Source organism: Rattus norvegicus, chromosome 2 (genome assembly GCF_036323735.1).
Source record: "Rattus norvegicus strain BN/NHsdMcwi chromosome 2, GRCr8, whole genome shotgun sequence".
NCBI lineage: Eukaryota > Metazoa > Chordata > Mammalia > Rodentia > Muridae > Rattus > Rattus norvegicus.
Window position 1 is genome coordinate 162,434,801 of NC_086020.1, and position 22,842 is coordinate 162,457,642.

The 22,842-nt window shown below is 40.3% G+C and overlaps 1 protein-coding gene and 1 pseudogene across 2 annotated transcripts in view; one reads left to right on the forward strand and one right to left on the reverse strand.

Moving 5' to 3' along the window:
• The window catches only part of Wdr49 (WD repeat domain 49), a 214,088-nt gene that overhangs the window by 85,771 nt on the left and 105,475 nt on the right, over positions 1 to 22,842 (reverse strand). For both annotated transcript variants that reach the window (XM_039103711.2, XM_039103712.2), the window contains exon 8: positions 17,858 to 18,091. In XM_039103711.2, coding sequence (XP_038959639.1) covers positions 17,858 to 18,091 — 234 coding nt within the window. The remainder of the gene's footprint in view (positions 1 to 17,857; positions 18,092 to 22,842) is intronic.
• On the forward strand, positions 5,627 to 13,627 carry LOC134485679 (keratin, type II cytoskeletal 8-like; annotated as a pseudogene).

A 22,842-nucleotide genomic window follows, 5' to 3' on the forward strand; every position in this document is an offset into this window, starting at 1 on the left:
CACACACCGAGAGAGAGAGAGAGAGAGAGAGAGAGAGAGAGAGAGAGAGACATGCACACGTCTCTGTGTGACATGTACTATATTTAGAGTTACCTGTATTAGCAAGGGAGGTTATTTAATTGAGCAACGATGGCAACTTACCAGTCCCCACAGCCCTGAAGAGTGTGATTCACTCTCCATCAGCAATTATTAATGAAATCTCCACAACTAGGATGGGGCTTCAGGAGCTTCTTTTACAACCATGATGGATTATTGAGAGGTCAAGTCTTACGCAGGTTTTTGACAGGTAAACACATCTGTTTTAAATTACTTCATAAAATCACCACATAATGTACAGAAGACAGTGTTATGTAAATCTAAGGAGTTTAGATTCTATACTCTATAAAGAAATGCAGCTTTTTCTAAGCAGGAGGAAAATGTAAGATGGTGACCTTTTTAAAAAAGGCTAATGCTTGTGAAGGAACATAGGATTTTAAGTAGCTATTACATGCTATGCTGTTCGGTCCTGAAAGGTGAATATTCCCCAACAGATACACACATGAAAGTTCAGTTTTAAAATCCATGCCAAAAGATTTGCCCCACTACCCTTTCACCTATGTGGACATTTGTTCTGGCATCAGTACTGTTCATCTCTCGCTGCTTTGAACCTCCCTCCCCATCCCTCTGCTTGAGCTCAGGCACACTAGTCATCAGGCACACTAGTCACACTACTCATCAGATTTCGTCGCCTTCCTCTGCTCCTTCAGCAATGTTGCATGAAATCTGAACCAAGTGAGACAACAGCAGAGGGTCAGCCTAACTCCATTATGTGGTGATTTGCCTTCAGCTGCTGTCAGCAAGAAAGCAGTGCATTGAAACCAACCATGTCACAAACATACAACTGCTTTAATTCAAATCTGCTCTTTTAGGGCAACATTGGCGCATTCGAATAACAATGGAGCTGAGAAGATTTCATGTTTAGTAACAGAAGAGTACGATTAATGTCAGTTGGCAGATTAGGAAAGTAATTTAACCACAGGCCATTAGGGACTTTATTTTTAGCTAGTTATTGTTGTCCGTAATAAAGCCAAAGAATAAATACTGGTGACATACTGTTGTGCTTCATTGTGATGACAGAAAATTTCTTTAATTATGCAGTTTAAGCCCAGTTGTATTTTATCAGAGGAGTAAGCCACAGGCAATGTTGACTTACCCTTCACCTGCAGAACAGAAGTGGCCCCACCTAATATCCGCATTCCAGTGCAAATGGGCCTCACGTGCAGAGCAGACCTGCTCTGACAAGAACAAAATCCATTTTATGTACCTGAGATAATAAGTGTCTAGGAATATATGGGCTCTCTCTCTGTGCCTCTCATCTGAGGCTGTCACAGTTAATCAGACAATTGCAAGAAATTGGAAGCTATATCCACATCACCTAATTGTCTTCTTGCAATTCCACAAATAGCAGGCAAAGTGAATCATCTTTCATATGCATCCCAAGTAGGGTCTAAGAAACAGCAGGAATCAAAAGTGATAGCAGCAGAACCATTGACTACCAGGCGATGGAGATATTTTACTTAATTGCTGCTTATAAATTTATGTCTTTATTCCCTGCTATTTATGATCCACAAGAAGCAGGTTACTCCCCTCATTCTCATTTTGCATCAGACCACTAAAAGTTACATTTCAGTAAGTAGGGAAACGCGGGGAAGGCTGGCATGCTAAGAACTGGCATACATGCTGGATCAGAATATTTTAAGACAATCTCCATCTATAAATTTTGTTTATCAAACATTGCCTTTTCCCACTTAATTTGTAATATGCTTGTTCGTATTAATTCTTTGAATTCATTTATCACCCATAATGTGCAAGGCTGAGTATCTAATACTTCCCCAAGATAATGAAATATACTCAGTACTTTTTGTGAGAAGGAAAAAAGCAAGGGAAGTGGGGAGGAGAAACAAAAGGTAAATGAAGAAGGTTGATAAAGGAAGATAGGAAAAAGAATTTAAATGATGCTGGGTAGTCTTAAGAATCTGAGAGCAATGTAGCTCACATGAAAGCAGAGAGTACTTGGGATGGGTTTGAAATTGAGGTAAGACCTTACTGGCATGGAGGATGACTGATGCAGATAACTGGGAGGCAAAAATTTCGGGCAACAGAACTAGCAATGCAAGAACCCTCCAAGTCATAGCAAGAATGCACACAAAGCCTATGTAATGTGGTGGGGGGAAGAAGCCACTGGTTGAAGCTACAGCGTGTATGACAACTACATGTGTATCGCCACTACAACAAAAGCACTTACTATAAGGTATATTCTTGAACACTTAGAATTATTAAATATATATATTATATAGTCATTTAAAGGAACATCATGTATAGAATAATACGCACACATATAAAACATGTATATGTGTGTGTGTGTGTGTGTGTGTGTGTGGTATGTTCATTTGTATAAGAATAAAATAATTCATGGATCCTACCTCTCCTGTAGTTCTATCCAGAAATGTGTTCATAACAATACATTTCCCTATATGGATTGGGAATCCCAGTAAAGTCAGTCCTTGCATAAAACCAGAATTTGAATTAAAAATGGGTTGGATTTGGTAGGGCAATGGCTGAAGAGGCTAACCAGCCATTTTAGTAAACTGATCTCAAAATAATGGCTGGTGGATCAACACACGCAGAAAATGGGTTCCTCTGTGAGAGTCTAATTAAACTTTCAGTTCCCTTTATGTGACACAGCATGGTGACCAGCCTCTCTGAGCTGTGGCTTCCCTTCTAGGGCCCAGTACTACTATGGAGCCTGCCTCTGAGGTCATGAAAGAGGCTCTTTGCAGTTCTGGAACCTGGTGGTAAAAGTCACTCCTGCAGGACCCAGTCTATGACCTTTGCTTCTGCTTCTTGGGTGAGTGAGGGGGAGCTGACAGGATGGACCCAGGTTCTTACTTATTTTTCATGGTTACCGGCAGCAGCAGAGCAGTCCCCAGGGATTTTGGTTACCTATTTTATTGATGCTTAAAATTGCCAGGTGTCTTTGCCTCTTAGGCATGGAGGACCTTGAGGAAACCAGTGAAGAAACTCCTTTGTGCCTCCTAGGTGGAGTTGGTGGGAAATTACTGGTCAGAAAATTTCTGTACATATTTCATTTCAAAAACAGGCAACCCGGATGTAGATCGCTCCTGAGAGACACAGCCAGAATACAGCAAATACAAAGGCGAATGCCAGCAGCAAACCACTGAACTGAGAATACGACCCCCGTTGAAGGAATCAGAGAAAGAACTGGAAGAGCTTGAAGGGGCTCGAGACCCCATATGTACAACAATGCCAAGCAACCAGAGCTTCCAGGGACTAAGCCACTACCTAAAGACTATACATGGACTGACCGTGGACTCATAGGTAGCAGCAATGAATATCTTAGTAAGAGCACCAGTGGAAGGGGAAGCCCTGGGTCCTGCTAAGACTGAACCCCCAGTGAACTAGATTGTTGGGGGGAGGGCGGCAATGAGGGGAGGATGAGGAGGGGAACACACATAAAGAAGGGGAGGGGGAGGGATTAGGGGGATGTTTGCCCAGAAACTGGGAAAGGGAATAACACTCGAAATGTAAATAAGAAATACTCAAGTTAAAAAAAAAAAAAAAAAACAGGCAACCTCCTTGCCTGACCCAAAGAAGGGCTTTTCTGTTTCAATTAATAAAACCTGAGGTAGTCTACCTTGTCCCTCTCAGTCACTCCCAGAAACCCACCTCTGGATTCATAATCAAGCTTTTAGAAACATATTTACATTGTATACATTATAATAAGAGCAACATTTACATTATAAAAATGAATAAAATAACCCTGAAAGATGCTCATCAAATTCATACCGCTTGCCTCCAAAGGAAATATCTGAGTAGGAAAGTAGGAAGAGGGTAATACACACACACCCACACACACACACACACACACATATATATATATATATATATATATATTTGCTATATTTTGTCCTTTTATGAGCATGTTATGCCTTCCAAATATGCAATAAGTATGTGTACAGGTGAGCATACAACCATGTGTGTGCATGTGTGTGCGTATAGATATATGCATTCCTGTGTATGTATCTTTGTGTATCTCTCTCTCTCTCTCTCTCTCTCTCTCTCTCTCTCTCTCTCTCTCCGTGTGTGTGTGTGTGTGTGTGTGTGTGTGTGTGTGTGTGTGTGTGTCCTGGTACAATGTGTAAGGCTGTGGTAGGGAGTAAGCCTTTATCATGCAGCCTCAGGATTGCTTTATAATCAGTTACAGTTTTGATCTGACCAATGACAAAATCTTATGTTAATTAAAAATTCATGCCACCTGTAGCCTAACAATAAGGCATCAAAAAAGAATAGTGTGATTAGTGTTCTTCTCTGTTCTTTTAAAGGGAATCTTACAGATTCGGCCCTGAACACAAATACTAAGAAGGTGGTATGTCTTCTAAGGTAGAGATAGCATTTCCTCAATTCTACCTTAACTTTTGCCCTTAATTGTGTAATTACCAAGAGAGGTAACACTTAAACTGTTGGTAATCTCAAACAATTCAATCCTTCTCCATCCCCTCCAAAATAAAAGACATGCAAAAGAAAAGCAGGGCCTGTGGCTTTATATTTAATGAATTATTTCAGTTGAGACTCGATCCTCAAACTCAGTGCCATTCGAGATAAAGTCACAAGTCCAACTCTGCAAATTTGCATAGCCCATGTCCTATGGTAGCTTATAGGGACACAGACAAGGCTGTTGGGAGCACTGAAGGAAGCCACCACTGTCAGTGGGATGCCTTGTAATGACCATAGATGTGATTAATATGTGTGCTCCTGGAGGGCAGACAATGCTAAAATTCAAGAGGCAGGCTCTGTATCTAATTATAAAATATTGATATCCTTTAACCTAGAAATCCATTTCCAAGAATTTCCCCTAAGCAATAAAATCATGACTATGAATATATTTATATAGAAAAACATCATAAGGGCAAAATAACTGTCAAAATGGATTCGTAAAATAAGATAACAAGAGATATTACAATGCCTTTTAAAAATATTATGAGGTAGGTGCTGGGGAGTTGATTTATCAGGTGAAATGTCAGATATCAAAATATGAGGACCATGGTTAGCACTCACGTAAAGGATATGTGTGCATGGTGACCCATCTTTAGTCCCAGAGCTCTGGAAGTGGAGAAAGAACTCTCAGATCAGACTGGTTATTACAACTAATAAAATTGATGTATTATAGGTTCATTGAGAGGTTCTATCCCAGTAAATATATCGAAGAAGACACCAAATGAACAACCTCTGGTCTTGGAATACACACACACACAGAGCACGGGGGGGCAGAAACAGAGAGACAGAGAGAGGGAGGGAAGCAGAGACAGAGAGACAGAGACAGAGAGAGACAGACACAGAGATAGACAGACACAGAGACAGAGACATAGAGACAGATAATATTACTTAGTTCTAAAGAATATTCCAATATATTATTGAATTTAAAATGTAGGTCACACAGCCACAACTGTGTGAGATAGTCTCTTGCACAACGTGGTTTTAAAACTTGTTGATGGCAGCCTAAAAGCAGCTGCTCAGCTGGCTCTCAAACCGAAGCCTTCAGCTTGCTGCCTTCACACCACACTTCACCATGTCCACCAGGGTGACTGAGAAATCTTACAAGACGTACACCTCTGACCCGGGACCTTCAGCAGTTGCTCGTACACAAGTGCACCTGGTGCCCACATCAGCTCTTCCAGCTTTGTCCGGGTGGGCAGTGAGCCCTGTGAAGTTGGAGGTGGTCCCCAACATCCAGGCTGTGTTCATTCAGAAGAAGGAGTAAATTAAATACCTTAACAATAAGTTTGCCTCCTTCACTGACAAGGTATGATTTCTGGAGCCGCATAACAAGATGGCAGAGACGTCTTCTTGCTGTTGTTGCCTCAACAGAAGACAGCAAGGAGCAACACGGACTCCATGTTTGAGAGCTGTATCAGCTTCCTTCCCAGGCAGCTGGAAGCCCTGGGCCAGTGGAAACTAAAACTGGAGGCAGAGCTCGGCAACATGAAGGGCCTGGTGGAGGACTTCAAGAATAAGTATGAGGATGAGATCTACAAGCATACAGAGATGGAGAATTAATTAGCGCTCATCAAGAAGGAATTGGTGGAAAGGACAGACCGGATAAACAGTTCTCTGCACCCAAATCCCGTGGGAGGGAGAGCTAAACCTACAGGGAGGCAGACACGCCTGGGAAACCAGAAGAGACTGCACTCTGCACACATCTCTGACACCAGAGGAAAACACCAAACACCATCTGGAACCCTGGTGCACGGAGGCTCCCGGAATCGGCGGCGCAGATATTCCTGGTTGCTGCCGCTGCAGAGAGCTCATAGGTAGAACCCTACGAGCAAACTTGAGCCTCGGGACCACAGGTAAGAACAACTTTTCTGCTACAAGAGAACTGCCTGGTGAACTCAGGACACACAGAGGCAAAATTCCTCTAGGACCAGGCACGTCCTGTGTTTACCAGGAGTCCCAAACCCGCGGATCCCGGCCCGCAGCAGCTCTCTGCACCCAGACCCCGTGGGAGAGAGACCTCACCACTTGGTCAGGTGGGCACTCCTGAGGCTGCAGAGTGGAAGAGACCACCAACACTGCCCACCCCTGCCCACATCCCTGGCCCAAGAGGAAACTGTATACCGCCTCTGGGTTCCCGTGGGGGAGGGCCCAGGAGCAGCAGGACCCCTGCGCCTGAGACACCGCCGTAACCTGAAAGGACAGACCAGATAAACAGTTCTCTGCACCCAAATCCCGTGGGAGAGAGAGCTAAACCTACAGAGAGGCAGACACGCCTGGGAAACCAGAAGAGACTGCACTCTGCACAGATCTCTGACGCCAGAGGAAAACACCCCACAAGCAAACTTGAGCTCTGGACCACATGTAAGACCAACTTTTCTGCTGCAAGTGAGCTGCCTGGTTAACTCCAGACACAGGCCCACAGGAACAGCTGAAGACCTGTAGATAGGAAAAACTACACGCCCGAAAGCAGAACACTCTGTCCCCATAACTGGCTGAAAGAAAACAGGAAAACAGGTCTACAGCACTCCTGACACACATGCTTATAGGACAGTCTAGCCACTGTCAGAAATAGCAGAACAAAGTAACACTAGAGATAATCTGAGGGCGAGAGGCAAGCGCAGGAACCCAAGCAACAGAAACCAAGACTACATGGCATCATCAGAGCCGAATTCTCAAAGCAAAGCAAACACGGAATATCCAAACACACCAGAAAAGCAAGATCTAGTTTCAAAATCATATTTGATCATGATGCTGGAGGACTTCAAGAAAGACATGAAGAACTCCCTTAGAGAAACACAGGAAAACATTAATAAACAAGTAGAAGCCTACAGAGAGGAATCACAAAAATCCCTGAAAGAATTCCAGGAAAACAAAATGAAACAGTTGAAGGAATTAAAAATGGAGATAGAAGCAATCAAGAAAGAACATATGGAAACAACCCTGGATATAGAAAACCAAAAGAAGAGACAAGGAGCTGTAGATACGAGCTTCACCAACAGAATACAAGAGATGGAAGAGAGAATCTCAGGAGCAGAAGATTCCATAGAAATCATTGACTCAACTGTCAAAGATAATGTAAAGCGGAAAAAGCTACTGGTCCAAAACATACAGGAAATCCAGGACTCAATGAGAAGATCAAACCTAAGGATAATAGGTATAGAAGAGAGTGAAGACTCCCAGCTCAAAGGACCAGTAAATATCTTCAACAAAATCATAGAAAAAAATTTCCCTAACCTAAAAAAAGAGATACCCATAGGCATACAAGAAGCCTACAGAACTCCAAATATATTGGACCAGAAAAGAAACACCTCCCGTCACATAATAGTCAAAACACCAAACGCACAAAATAAAGAAAGAATATTAAAAGCAGTAAGGGAAAAAGGTCAAGTAACATACAAAGGCAGACCTATCAGAATCACACCAGACTTTTCACCAGAAACTATGAAGGCCAGAAGATCCTGGACAGATGTCATACAGACCCTAAGAGAACACAAATGCCAGCCCAGGTTACTGTATCCTGCAAAACTCTCAATTAGCATAGATGGAAAACCAAGATATTCTATGACAAAACCAAATTTACACAATATCTTTCTACAAATCCAGCACTACAAAGGATAATAAATGGTAAAGCCCAACATAAGGAGGCAAGCTATACCCTAGAAGAAGCAAGAAACTAATCGTCTTGGCAACAAAACAAAGAGAAGAAAAGCACACAAACATAACCTCATATCCAAATATGAATATAACAGGAAGCAATAATCACTATTCCTTAATATCTCTCAACATCAATGGCCTCAACTCCCCAATAAAAAGACAGATTAACAAAATGGATATGCAAAAAGGACCCTGCATGCTGCTGCCTACAGGAAACACACCTCAGAGACAAAGACAGACACTACCTCAGAGTGAAAGGCTGGAAAACAACTTTCCAAGCAAATGGTCGGAAGAAGCAAGCTGAAGTAGCCATTCTAATATCAAATAAAATCAATTTTCAATTAAAAGTCATCAAAAAAGATAAGGAAGGACACTTCATATTCATCAAAGGAAAAATCCACCAAGATGAACTCTCAATCCTAAATATCTATGCCCCAAATACAAGGGCACCTACATACGTCAAAGAAACCTTACTAAAGCTCAAAACACACATTGCACCTCACACAATAATAGTAGGAGACTTCAACACCCCACTCTCATCAATGGATAGATCATGGAAACAGAAATTAAACAGAGATGTCGACAGACTAAGAGAAGTCATGAGCCAAATGGACTTAACAGATATTTATAGACCATTCTACCCTAAAGCAAAAGGATATACCTTCTTCTCAGCTCCTCATGGTACTTTCTCCAAAATTGACCATATAATTGGTCAAAAAACAGGCCTCAACAGGTACAGAAAGATAGAAATAATCCCAGGCGTGCTATCAGACCACCACGGCCTAAAACTGGTCTTCAATAACAATAAGGGAAGAATGCCCACATATACATGGAAATTGAACAATGCTCTACTCAATGATAACCTGGTCAAGGAAGAAATAAAGAAAGAAATTAAAGACTTTTTAGAATTTAATGAAAATGAAGGTACAACATACCCAAACTTATGGGACACAATGAAAGCTGTGCTAAGAGGAAAACTCATAGCGCTGTGTGCCTGCAGAAAGAAACAGGAAAGAGCATATGTCAGCAGCTTGACTGCACACCCAAAAGCTCTAGAACAAAAAGAAGCAAATACACCCAGGAGGAGTAGAAGGCAGGAAATAATCAAACTCAGAGCTGAAATCAACCAAGTAGAAACAAAAAGGACCATAGAAAGAATCAACAGAACCAAAAGTTGGTTCTTTGAGAAAATCAACAAGATAGATAAACCCTTAGCCAGACTAATGAGAGGACACAGAGAGTGCGCCCAAATTAACAAAATCAGAAATGAAAAGGGAGACATAACTACAGATTCAGAGGAAATTCAAAAAATCGTCAGATATTACTATAGAAGCCTATATTCAACAAAACTTAAAAATCTGCAGGAAATGGACAATTTCCTAGACAGATACCAGGTACCGAAGTTAAATCAGGAACAGATAAACCAGTTAAACCACCCCATAACTCCTAAGGAAATAGAAGCGGTCATTAAAGGTCTCCCAACCAAAAAGAACCCAGGTCCAGACGGGTTTAGTGCAGAATTCTATCAGACCTTCATAGAAGACCTCGTACCAATATTATCCAAACTATTCCACAAAACTGAAACAGATGGAGCACTACCGAATTCCTTCTATGGAGGCACAATTACTCTTATACCTAAACCACACAAAGACCCAACAAAAAAAGGGAACTTCAGACCAATTTCCCTTATGAATATCAATGCAAAAATACTCAATAAGATTCTGGCAAACCAAATCCAAGAGCATATCAAAACAATCATCCACCATGATCAAGTAGGCTTCACCCCAGGCATGCAGGGATGGTTTAATATAAGGAAAACCATCAACGTGATCCATTATATAAACAAACTGAAAGAACAAAACCACATGATCATTTCATTAGATGCTGAGAAACATTTGACAAAATTCAACACCCCTTCATGATAAAAGACCTGGAAAGAATAGGAATTCAAGGCCCATACCTAAACATAGTAAAAGCCATATACAGCAAACCAGTTGCTAACATTAAACTAAATGGAGAGAAACTTGAAGCAATCCCACTAAAATCAGGGACTAGACAAGGCTGCCCACTCTCTCCCTACTTATTCAATATAGTTCTTGAAGTTCTAGCCAGAGCAATCAGACAACAAAAGGAGGTCAAGGGGATACAGATAGGAAAAGAAGAAGTCAAAATATCACTATTTGCAGATGATATGATAGTTTATTTAAGTGATCCCAAAAGTTCCACCAGAGAACTACTAAAGCTGATAAACAACTTCAGCAAAGTGGCTGTGTATAAAATTAACTCAAATAAATCAGTAGCCTTCCTCTACACAAAAGAGAAACAAGCCGAGAAAGAAATTAGGGAAACGACACCCTTCATAATAGACCCAAGTAATATAAAGTACCTCCGTGTGACTTTAACCAAGCAAGTAAAAGATTTGTACAATAAGAACTTCAAGAATCTGAAGAAAGAAATTGAAGAAGTCCTCAGAAGATGGAAAGATCTCCCATGCTCATGGATTGGCAGGACTAATACAGTAAAAATGGCAATTTTACCAAAAGTGATCTACAGATTCAATGAAATCCCCATCAAAATACCAATCCAATTCTTCAAAGAGTTAGACAGAACAATTTGCAAATTCATCTGGAATAACAAAAAAACCAGGACAGGTACAACTATCCTCAACAATAAAGGGACGTCAGGGGGAATCACTATCCCTGAACTCAAGCAGTATTACAGAGCAATAGTGATAAAAACTGCATGGTATTGGTACAGAGACAGATAGACCAGTGGAACAGAATTGAAGACCCAGAAATGAACCCACACGCCTATGGGCACTTGATTTTTGACAAAGGAGCCAAAACCATCAAATGGAAAAAAGACAGAATTTTTGGCAAATGGTGCTGGTTCAACTGGAGGTCAACATGCAGAAGAATGCAGATCGATCCATGCTTATCACCCTGTACAAAGCTTAAGTCCAAGTGGATCAAGGACCTCCACATCAAACCAGATACACTCAAACTAATAGAAGAAAAACTAGGGAAGCATCTCGAACACATGGGCACTAGAAAAAATTTCCTGAACAAAACACCAATGGCTTATGCTCTAAGATCAAGAATCAACAAATGGGATCTCATAAAACTGCAAAGCTTCTGTAAGGCAAAGGACACTGTGGTTAGGACAAAACGGCAACCAACAGATTGGGAAAAGATCTTTACCAATCCTACAACAGATAGAGGCCTTATATCCAAAATATACAAAGAACTCAAGAAGTTAGACTGCAGGGAGACAAATAACCCTATTAAAAAATGTGGTTCAGAGCTAAACAAAGAATTCACAGCTGAGGAATACCGAATGGCTGAGAAACACCTAAAGAAATGTTCAACATCTTTAGTCATAAGGGAAATGCAAATCAAAACAACCCTGAGATTTCACCTCACACCAGTGAGAATGGCTAAGTTCAAAAACTCAGGTGACAGCAGATGCTGTCGAGGATGCGGAGAAAGAGGAACACGCCTCCATTGTTGTTGGGATTGCAGACTGGTACAACCATTCTGGAAATCAGTCTGGAGGTTCCTCAGAAAATTGGACATTGAACTGCCTGAGGATCCAGCTATACCTCTCTTGGGCATATACCCAAAAGATGCCCCAACATATAATAAAGTCACGTGCTCCACTATGTTCATCGCAGCCTTATTTATAATAGCCAGAAGCTGGAAAGAACCCAGATGCCCTTCAACAGAGTAATGGATACAGAAAGTGTGGTACATCTACACAATGGAATATTACTCAGCTATCAAAAACAATGACTTTATGAAATTCGTAGGCAAATGGTCAGAACTGGAAAATATCATCCTAAGTGAGGTAACCCAATCACAGAAAAACACACATTGTATGCACTCATTGATAAGTGGCTATTAGCCCAAATGCTTGAATTGCCCTAGATGCACAGAACTCATGTAACTCAAGAGGGATGGCCAAAATGTAAACGCTTCACTCCTTCTTTCAAAGGGGAACAAGAAAATCCTTGGGAGGGAATAGGGAGGCAAAGTTTAGACCAGAGGTAGAAGGAACACCCATTCAGAGTCTGCCCCACATGTGGTCCATACATATACAGTCACCCAATTAGATAAGGTGGTTGAAGCAAAGAAGTGCAGACAGACAGGAACTGGATGTAGATCTCTGCTAAGAGACACACCCAGAATACAGCAAATACAGAGGCGATTGCCAGCAGCAAACCACTGAACTGAGAACGGGACCCCCGTTGAAGGAATCAGAGAAAAGACTGGAAGAGCTTGAAGGGGCTCAAGACCCCTTATGAACAACAATGCCAAGCAACCAGAGCTTCCAGGGACTAAGCCACTACCTAAAGACTATACATGGACTAACCCTGGACTCTGACCTCATAGGTAGCAATGAATATCCTAGTAAGAGCACCAGTGGAAGGGGAAGCCCTGGGTCCTGCTAAGACCAAACCCCCAGTGAACTAGATTGTTGGGGGGAGGGCAACAAGGGGGGGAGGATGGAGAGGGGAACACCCATAAAAAAGGAAACCGGGAAAGGGAATAACACTCGAAATGTATATAAGAAATACTCAAGTTAATAAAAAATAAATAAAAGAAAGAAATAATTGGTGAAGCATATACGAAGAAAGTGAAACTGGAATGCGGCCGAAGGGCTTACTGATGCAGATCCATGAAGAAGAGATCCGTGAGCTGCAGTTTCATGTCTGTGGTGTTATCCCCGGACAATAGCCATTCTGTGGACATGGACAACATCATCACTGAAGTTTGTGCCCGTTATGAGGACATCACCAACCTCATTCCGGCTGAAGCTGAGTACCAGATTAACTATGAGGAATTGCAGACCCTATATGGGAAGCACCAGGATGGTCTGTGCCTCACAAAGTCAGATCTCTGAGATGAGCCGCAACACCAACTGCCTGCTGATGAAGATTGAAAGTCTCAAAGGCCACAAGGTAATCCTGGAGACTTCCATGGCTGATGCCTAGCAATGTGGGGAGATACCCGTTAAGGACGCCAATGTAAAGTTGGCTGAGTTATAGGCTGCCCTGCAACGGGGCCAAGCAGGTCATGGTCAGGCAGCTGCAAGAGTACCAGGAGTTGATGACAATCAACATCAATATCACCACTTACTGCAAGCTGCTGGAAGGTGAGAAGAGCAGGGTGGAGACTGGGATACAAAATTAGAGTATCCATATGAAAACCACGAGTGGCTACTCAGGAGGGTTGAGCTCAGCCTATGGGGGACTCACTAGCTTTACCAGCCCTGGCTTCACCTAAACCTCCCTTCAGCCCAGCTTCAGTTCTCTCAGGGACTCCGGTAATTTTAGTCTCACTAAGGCCATGATTATGAAGAAGATTGAAACCTCCGATGGAGTCTGGTATCCGAATCTTCTGATATCCTGCCCAATTGAATGGCCACTGAAATCATTGCCAGCCAGAGCTCCTGCAGCTGCTCAGGGGTCACAGGGGAGAGAGCTGTATGGCAGAATCCAGGGACTAAAAGACTGCAGAGGATCAGCCATACACTCTGGTCAACCTAGGGAGGACTTTCCTATGTAAGATATCCCAATGGCCCCTGCCTTCCATCCAAACCCAATTCAATTGTATTTTCCAAAATAAAGTCTCAACTGGCCCTATCAAAATAAACAAACAAAAAAAAAATAAAAACATCTTGTTGATAAAGCCTCTGAGGCAGCTCCTTCCTTAGTTGAGCTTCATTATATTGTTTTAGTCTCTTATAATTAGCAGGCAGTGTCTACAGATGTTTTATATGGCTTATTTATTCTAATAGTAAACATATTTATGTCAAAATTCAAGGACACCTAAAGATCCAAGTTGAATAAAATATATTAAAGGTAAAAGACAATTGACGTCATGTTTTGTAAAGTGACATGAACTTTCATCATCAAGATGGGGGTCATTCATAATCATGAAGCAGAAATCTTGCCCACTCTATGTCATATGACATTTAAAATACGTACTTTTTAAAAATTTCCTGTTGTTATGATTTTTTTAAGAAAACCCTCCTTTAAAAAATCTGTGCAAACACTAGGAAAACTGCCCACTGAGTTACTTCAGTTGCTTTAACTCTTTCAAAATGACTTTCCAGGGTCTTCCTCGTCAGGTCTCTGGCTGGCTGTGAGGACATGCGGTGTTTTTAATAGACTCTGTGTGGCTTAGCACCTTCTCTTAGACAGGAGTTGGAAAAAAAGAAAAGAAACAACAACACAGAAATAAATAAATTCACAGAACTATGCCAGGCTGCTTTTACTGGAGGCCGAGGTGAGGCTTCCACTCAGAAGCCCAGCTGGAACAAGAGGACATTGAAATGTGGGCAGAATGCTAAAACCACGATAGAAGAGAAGATTGTCGTCAAATCTAGACAAAAGGTAAGTTTTAAAGATGAGACAAAAGGAGATACAGAGTAGGGCCCAATGGTTACATCCCAGACTTCTTAACATCTATCTCCTGACACATGTTTAAAACAAAAGATTAAGGAATTCTAGGAAGTTAGTAAGAGCATCTGATTGCTTAAAGCAGAATTTTTCCAGTAAATAGAACAACAGTCAGGGAATTGCTTTGAAGAGATCAGCAGCCAGACTTAAGAAGGCATCCCTGGAGAGGGCAGCATTATGATTTTCTAATCCTCTAAGATGCACATTTTGGAAAGTCAGGTCAGTATTCTGCCCACCATCCTAACTCCCAACTTTCTATCCCAATGGCTCTCGATACTTTTGATCTTGATATTTCTTCACAGTTTTATAAATCATTGTGCAATCAAAGTAGCTTTCATTTATACACAGTAAAACACATGCATTTGCTACACTGCATAATTAAACTATTAACTGTTAAAACATAATATAAGATCATACATTCCCTTAACTGCCAGAACAATTATTTCATCATGCATCATGTAGACTCTAGAAAGATCTGTTGTAAACTTGCAAAGAAACTGGCAAGAATAATATTCTTGACATCTCAGATTCCCCGAAGATTTGAATCTCCCAAGATTGAGATCATATCGTGAGAACTCTTTTTGACCTTTAATCTGTTCATTATTTATTTGTGACCAAGTGGAATTATCGCTGAGCAGAATCTGTATGTGACCTTCAAGCCTTGTAACAGGTGTAGCCAATCCAGGTTTCCTCAAGAACTCCCAAACTAAAACTGTCCCCGTGAATTCACAGTGCACACCAAACTTTATTCGTGCTCCTGCTGCATTTCCTGACTGGAACTATCTCTTTCTTAGAGATTTCCATGCTAGCTTGCAAGGAACACTGGAAATGCCCCTTAACTCTTTCTCATCTTTTTCTTTATTATTTTTCCATTTTGTGATAAGTATCTACCTAACAGTCAGTCTGATCGTACAATTCAGGCCTGCCCTAGAGAACAGTCTTCCTGAGCTTTTGGGACTTGGCAGATAAAGGTGACAGCTTACTAATCTTTGCTTCATTCCCTACACCTGATACATGTCCAAAAATAGACATATTTGCTTGTTCAGCTATTCTAAAATAGTAACTTGCTACTGACTGATGGGACTGTGTGGAAACCGTTTTCTCTGCACTTCTCTGGGATGAACTCCTATGATGTAATCTCAAAGCATTTTTTTCTTTAGCTTAGTGGCTAAGAAAAGAAGTTGAAGCAATACACAGATCTGTGTGCTTGGATATGCATTCATGTCTTTCAGTTATTGCTGATGTTAAATGTAGCAACAAATAGAGATGCACTTGACTCTCCTTCCTACAGCTTCTTACAAGTGCGTTCCCTTTGTCTCTGTAGCCTGCCTGTGTAACTTCGGCTGATTTTCAACTCCCAAGTGGAAGATTCCAGTACTTTTCTGTGTCCTGCAAGCTGAATTCCTCACCAAATGCGGCTTCATCTTAAAGCTAATCAACAAGAGATCTTAAAGTTCTACACACAAACCTAGCATTTTCACTTTGCAGGTCTCAATTAACAGAACGTTCTCTGGGAATCAAATGCAGCCAGCTCTCAGGGGCTACAGGGAGCCAAATGAACCAGTTGCCTTCATAAAGTTCAGCAAAAACATGTGCGGGGGAATGTTTCTGTGCAGATGGAATTTGCACTGAATTGTTTTGTCAAGGACTTTTATCTCCAAGAATAACCAGAAAACAGAGTGTTTGAAATGGTGACATGACACAATGCTCATTACTAACAAAGTGCTTTCCACCCCATGCACAAAATCTGAACTACTCATTCCTGAGCCAGTGCAGAAGCATCCCTAGCCTTGAAAAGCAAGAAAGGGTTGGAGTTTATTGTTTAATTGGCCACAAGCTGGAGGTCTGCTTTCTGCATCATTCCCACTATGCTGTGCCTGACTGGACGATGGCAGCAGGCTAAACGTCAATGGTGCCTGCTTCTGCCACCAGTCTCACAGCTGACCCCTCTACCAGTTTGCCTGGCCAGGGTCTGTGAGGCATCAGGCCCCAGAAGAGGCAAGCTTCATTGAGATTCAGGTAGCAACCCCATAAGCAAAGGCTGCAATGTCATTAAAGTGGTGGAGAGACAAACAACACCCGGGCTGCATACCAAGTGGAATCCCATTTAACTGAATCATTTTCTTATGAATACATTCCACGCTGCCACTTTGAGCCACTGGTGTAAAATATGCCGGGAAAAAAATTAGGTCTCTGCTAATTACATTTCATGCATATTTCAGAACTTTCCACTCGGATACAAGGGGGTGGTGAACATTAAAAGGGATTTTATAACCAGATTCACCTGCATTTTGGATCAAAATCTGAACTAGAGACCACAGAAGACAGGGTATGATTACATTGTGGGCTGTGTTTCCTTATAATTCTATCAGTGCTGTTGCTGTGACAGACAGAAACTGAAATTCTTCTTTGAATCCACCTGGACACGTATACTGCAGAAGAGCACGAGGCAGTGCAGTCATCTCCTGCCGTGTGCTGTTTACTAGTTTCACCATTGTAGCTTGTATTTTTGAGATTAAAATATAATTACATAATCTCTCCTTTCTGTCTCCTTCCTCTAAACCGTCCCATAAAGTATCTCCTTGCTCTCTTTCAAATTCCTGACCTTTTTCAAAAATTATTGTTACATCATATATATTTTATATACATATATTTGAATGCATATATGTTACTATATATAGATATACTTATACGTATATGTTACATGTGCATATATATATATATATGAGTATGTGTTATTAAATATAACCTGCTCAGTCTATATAATGAAACTAGTATGTATAGTTTGGGGGCTGACCATTTCATATTGGGTAACCAAATGCATGCTCTTCTCTAGGGAAGACTATTTCTCTCGCTCTCAGAATTCCTTAGTTGCCTGCAGCTCTTTGTGTAGGGTCCTGTGGTCTTTCCCACATGTTGGCCTGTCTATTCTTCTTGCTCTTGTTCAGTAAAGGACGGAAGAACCTACATCCATCACTCTACTAAACCAACATAATACCTAACTACGATCTAAATATTTATCCTTGTGGTAGCTATTGATCAGTGTGATCCTTACTCTGGATCGAGGAGATTTCTGTTTCTAACAGGAGGCTACTGCCTTTGGTTTTGTTTGCGGTCGAGCTGGGGAAAGGCACCACTGACTGTGGGGAATCGTCGGGAGAGCAGCAGAGAAGAAAGCGTCTTTACCTGTTTCAGGTGCGAATTGTAAAGGACACAACTGACTGCCTTCAAATGGCTCTTCACCCTCTTGCTGGCTTCATTTTTTATGGCCAGCAAGGCAAGCTGATTATTGAAGGAGATAAAAAGTCGTCCATGGGTTTCATCAAAGTGGAAAAGGCACCTGAAGTCCTGACTTTTGGGGAAAGAACAAGCTATCCTTTGAATGGACAGCTGGTGTTGAATATCCCAGAGTCTCAAAACCTGGATGACAGGTGATAACAAGGAAAAATCAAATAAACATGTTAACAACAGGTTCATGGTGTATCTTTCCATTTCTCTCTTGATCCTGCTTGTTGCCTCTACAGGACGGTGAGTTCTACTAGGACACTCCTGTTTTGTGTTTCAATTAACCCTCAAACATGTAAGTTTCTCTAGTGAAAGTATTGAGTGTTCTCCCAGTCTCTGGGACCAGAATATAAGTTTAGGATAGGCTTGGAGTAGGTCAAGCAAAGCTTCCCTAAAAATTCCCATTTATAAACCCAGGAACCTATGAATATGTCATCTTACAAGTCAAAAGGTATGTTTCAACTATGGTTCAGTTAAGAATTTTACGATTGGAAAGTAACCAAAAGTCTTGACAATAGCCTGGGTTAATTGATGGTTCCCATGGAATCCCTTTTGCCAGCAATTCAAAAAGTTATGACTCTGTACCAGAACTAGAACTTTCATCTGCTGACAAAATATGTTCATCTGGGGCTCCATCTTCCCTAATATTGATGATCCAGTTGACATCACCTTCATGTATATATTTAGGAAGTTTCTACCATATTGGGTTTCTTTTACAACCTTGAAATGGCTCTTAGTTTCAGATATGTCTCACCACATTGCCTCCATAATATACATTTTCTCTTCTCCTCCCTGTTTTATCATTCTGTTCCATCCCCCCTATCAATCCAAACTATCTATTTTACTTCCCTTTACTGCGGGAATTCAATCACTCCATCATAGTTCCTTCTTTACACATAACCTCTGTGGTTATAGGGATTGTAGCTTGCTCATTGAAAACTTAACATTCATATCTATATAGAACAAAATACATACCATATCTGTCTCTTTAGGTCTGGGTTACTTCATTCAGAATGACCTTATTTTTCAAGTTACATGCAATTATCTGTAAATTTCATGATTTCAGTTCTTCAATTGTTGAGTAATATTCTATAGTGTAAATGTGCTACATCTTCTTTATCCATTCATTCACGATGTACATCTAGTTTGTTCTCAGTTTTTGGTTATTACTAATAGTGTATGTAGCAAAAGGCCCTATTGCTTAAGACAACACATAAATCATTTGTTGCACACTGAGAAGCTGAACTGGTGCCTACCTACAGTCTTCACCCTTTATTGGCTAGTGTTCAAAGTAGTGGGAGGTAATACAAATCCTACCAAAGGAGATGGGTCAACACCAACCCAGGTACAAATCCTCTCTGATCTATAATGGTGAATTATATGAAGATGTGCTTATGCAGTAATGGCACAAATATTGTAAGAGTAACCAACCAAAACATGCTTAGATTTAAAGCCTACTCCATGAGATAGAACTTATCCTTAACACCGTTTGGGTAGCCAAGATCCTGAGATTAGATAGGCCAGAGATAGACCTATAGGAAAAATAAAATACCGGTGTTCTATTAAAGGAATGTAGCAACAAATGAACATTTTGCTATACTCGTGGATCCCTGCCTCACTCAATCATCAACAGAGAAGTTTCCTCCTGCAGTAGATTGAATAATAAATAATAGTAAATATGGAAAACAAAGATGTAAAATGTGACTGAGAGACCATGGACCATTTACTCCTAAATGGGATGTCTCCATCAAGTCTCTCCTCTCATAGTTCTAATAATAGGGCAGAATAGGAGATGAAAAATTGTAAGAGCCAAGGGGGATGAAGAACACTGAAGAAACAAGGCCTTCTGGATACAGCAGAACTGATATAGGAACACACAGGCTGTGGAAGTATGCACAGGTTCTGCACAGGTCTGGACCTGATGAATTCCCAGTGCTGAGAGTAGAAGTACACATAAGTTTCCCTCCCAAACACAGAAACTATCTCTAACAAACCACTCACAAATGAAAAAGCAGTGTTCTCCAACATGGTCTCGCTGGCACTCTTAAGGCCAAACCTGATACACAATACTAGATGACTCAACAATAAATAAACTGAGTAGTATTTTTGGAGGGATTTTTTTCTGTTTGTTTGGTTTTTTTATTTTGAATTTTGTTTGTTTGTTTGTTTGTTTGGCTCATAGTACCTTGTCTAAGTTTTTGTTTTTGTTTTTGGGGGTTTTTTCTTTTGTTTTGTTTGTTTTACTTTGTTTGTTATTTCTGTTTTGTCTTACCCAAGAGGTAATCTTTTGCTTGTATATTCTGGTTTCTGATTTTGTGTTTTAATGGGATTTTTGTGTTTGCCAATGTATTAGTCTCTGTATTATTAAGTGGTTTTGTACTTTTTGTGGGGGGAACATTCTTTTTCTGTTCTTTTCTTTTTTTGTTTTATCCTATTCAGGTTGGTTTGTTTTTATTTTGTCTTATTTTAATATTTTTCTTCATTTTTTAGATATCTATTTGTTTTCTAATGAGAGAGCAAGAAAGAGTGTTGGTTTGGGTGGTTGGGGAGATAGGAAGGAGCTGAAAGATGGGGTACCATCATCAGAATAAAGTGTATGAAAAATTTTTCAATTTTTAATAGAAAATACAACAACAAAATATTTTAAGATTTATGTCTCTATAGAGAGTTGGGTCAATGATTAAGAGCATTGTTGCTCTTCCAGAGGACCCAGTTGAATTCACTACTGGCTGTTAAATTACCTGTAACTTTAGTATCGGGCACTCCTATGCAGAGGTCACCAGAATATACATAACATACATAAATTCATACAAGGAAATTATATATATAATTAAATAAAATAAACCATTAAAATAATCTTTAAGAACCTTAGATTGAAATACTAAATGAATTGTTTGGAAGAGACTAAATAAATATGTTTTTTAATATTGAAGGAGAAAGCAAAGAAAAAACCCAGCAATGTAATGTAAAGCCTTTTTTTCTAATGTTGCTGGCTATGATGATAAATAATAGTAAAATAAAAGCAGAGAAAAGGGCTGATAAGGAAGGGAATGAGTTTTCACCAGAGCCTCAGAAGGGACATAGCCTTGCCAACATCTAGATTTTAGCCCTGTGATAGTCATGCAGAATATTGCAGAATTCTAATCTATAGGACCCAACCCACCCAGTCTGGTCCACTTGGGACACAGACCACAGAAGTAAATTGCATAGGATTTACATGACCTCCATTGTCTGACTCTAGCCTTGCCATTAGGTCCTGAATACACTTGTGGGACCCCAAGTCATCAGGGTCTTGCAGAAAACACCAGGGAAAACAAGATGCCCAAAGGACAACATAAAAACACAGTCATCAAGAACCTGGGCAATATGACATAATCAGAGCTGAGCTGTTCTGCTACAGCAAGCCCTGGATATTCAAATGAAACTGAAGCACAAGAAGATGACCTTAAATCCTATCTTTTAAAGATGATATAGGTCTTTGATGAGTAAATTAATAAAGTCATTAAAGAAATAAAGGAAATATATTTGAACAGGTAGAGACATTAAAAGTAGAAGAAAAATTCAAAAAAATTAAAAGAAAAAACACATAATCATTTCATTAGATGCTGAAAGGCTTTGACAAAATCCAACACCCCTTCATGTTAAAATTTTTTTTGCAAGATCAGGGATACAAAGCAGGTGCCTAAATGCAATAAATCCATTATACACCAAGCCAATACACAACATCAAATTAAATGGAGAGAAACTGAAAGTTATTCCACTAAAAATAGTGACAAAATTTAGTGACAAGTTAAGGCTGCCCCACTCTCTCCCTATCTCTTCAATACAGTACTTGAAGTTCTAGCCAGAGCAATAGGACAACTAATGGAGATTGAAGGGAAACACATTGGAAACTAAAAAGAAATCTAAGGCACAAAAATGAATCCACACACCTCCCAACACTTGATCTTTGACAGAGAAATCAAAACCATAAAATAGATAAAAGAAAAGCATCTTCAACAAATGGTGCTACTCTAACTGGATGCCTACATATAGAATAGATCCAAATGCATCACGCTACCCAAAACTTGAGCCCAAAAGGCCTCAATATAAAGCCAGATATAATAAATTTAATAGAAGAAACTTGGGAAGTATCCTTTAACTCATTGATACAGGAGACAACTTCCTGAACAGAACACCAATGGCTCAGACACTAAGAACAACAATGAGTAAGACCTCATAAAACTGAAAAGTTTCTATAAGGCAAAGGACACTGTCAAAAGGAGAAAATGTCAGCCTACAGAATGGGAAAAATATCTTCTCCAACTCTATATCTGACAGCTAACCAAAATATATGAAGAACTCAAGAAGTTAGACACCAATGATCCAAAGAACCCAGTTTTTAAAATGTGATATAGCTAAGACTGAACCCCCAGTGAACGTGATTGTTGGGGGGAGGGCGGTAATGGGGGGAGGATGGGGAGGAGAACACCCATATAGAAGGGGATGTTGGCCCAGAAACCGGGAAAGAGAATAACATTCGAAATGTAAATAAGAAATACTCAAGTTAATAAAGGAAAAAAGAAAAAAACAGAAAAATAAAATGTGGTATAAAGCTAAACAGAGAGTTCTTGACAGAAGGAATTTCAAATGGCCAAGAAACACTTAAAGAAACATCCTTTGTCATCATGGAAATGCAAATCAAAATGACGTAGGTTCCACCTTACATCTATCAGAATGGGTAAGATCAAAAAGTCAATGGACAGCACATGCTGGTAAGGATGTTGAGCTAGCAGAATACTTTTTCATTGCTAGTGGAAGTGTAAACTTGAACAGCCACTCTGGAAATCAATTTGTCAGAACATTTGGAATATTTCTACCTCAAGACCCAGCTATATCACTCCTGG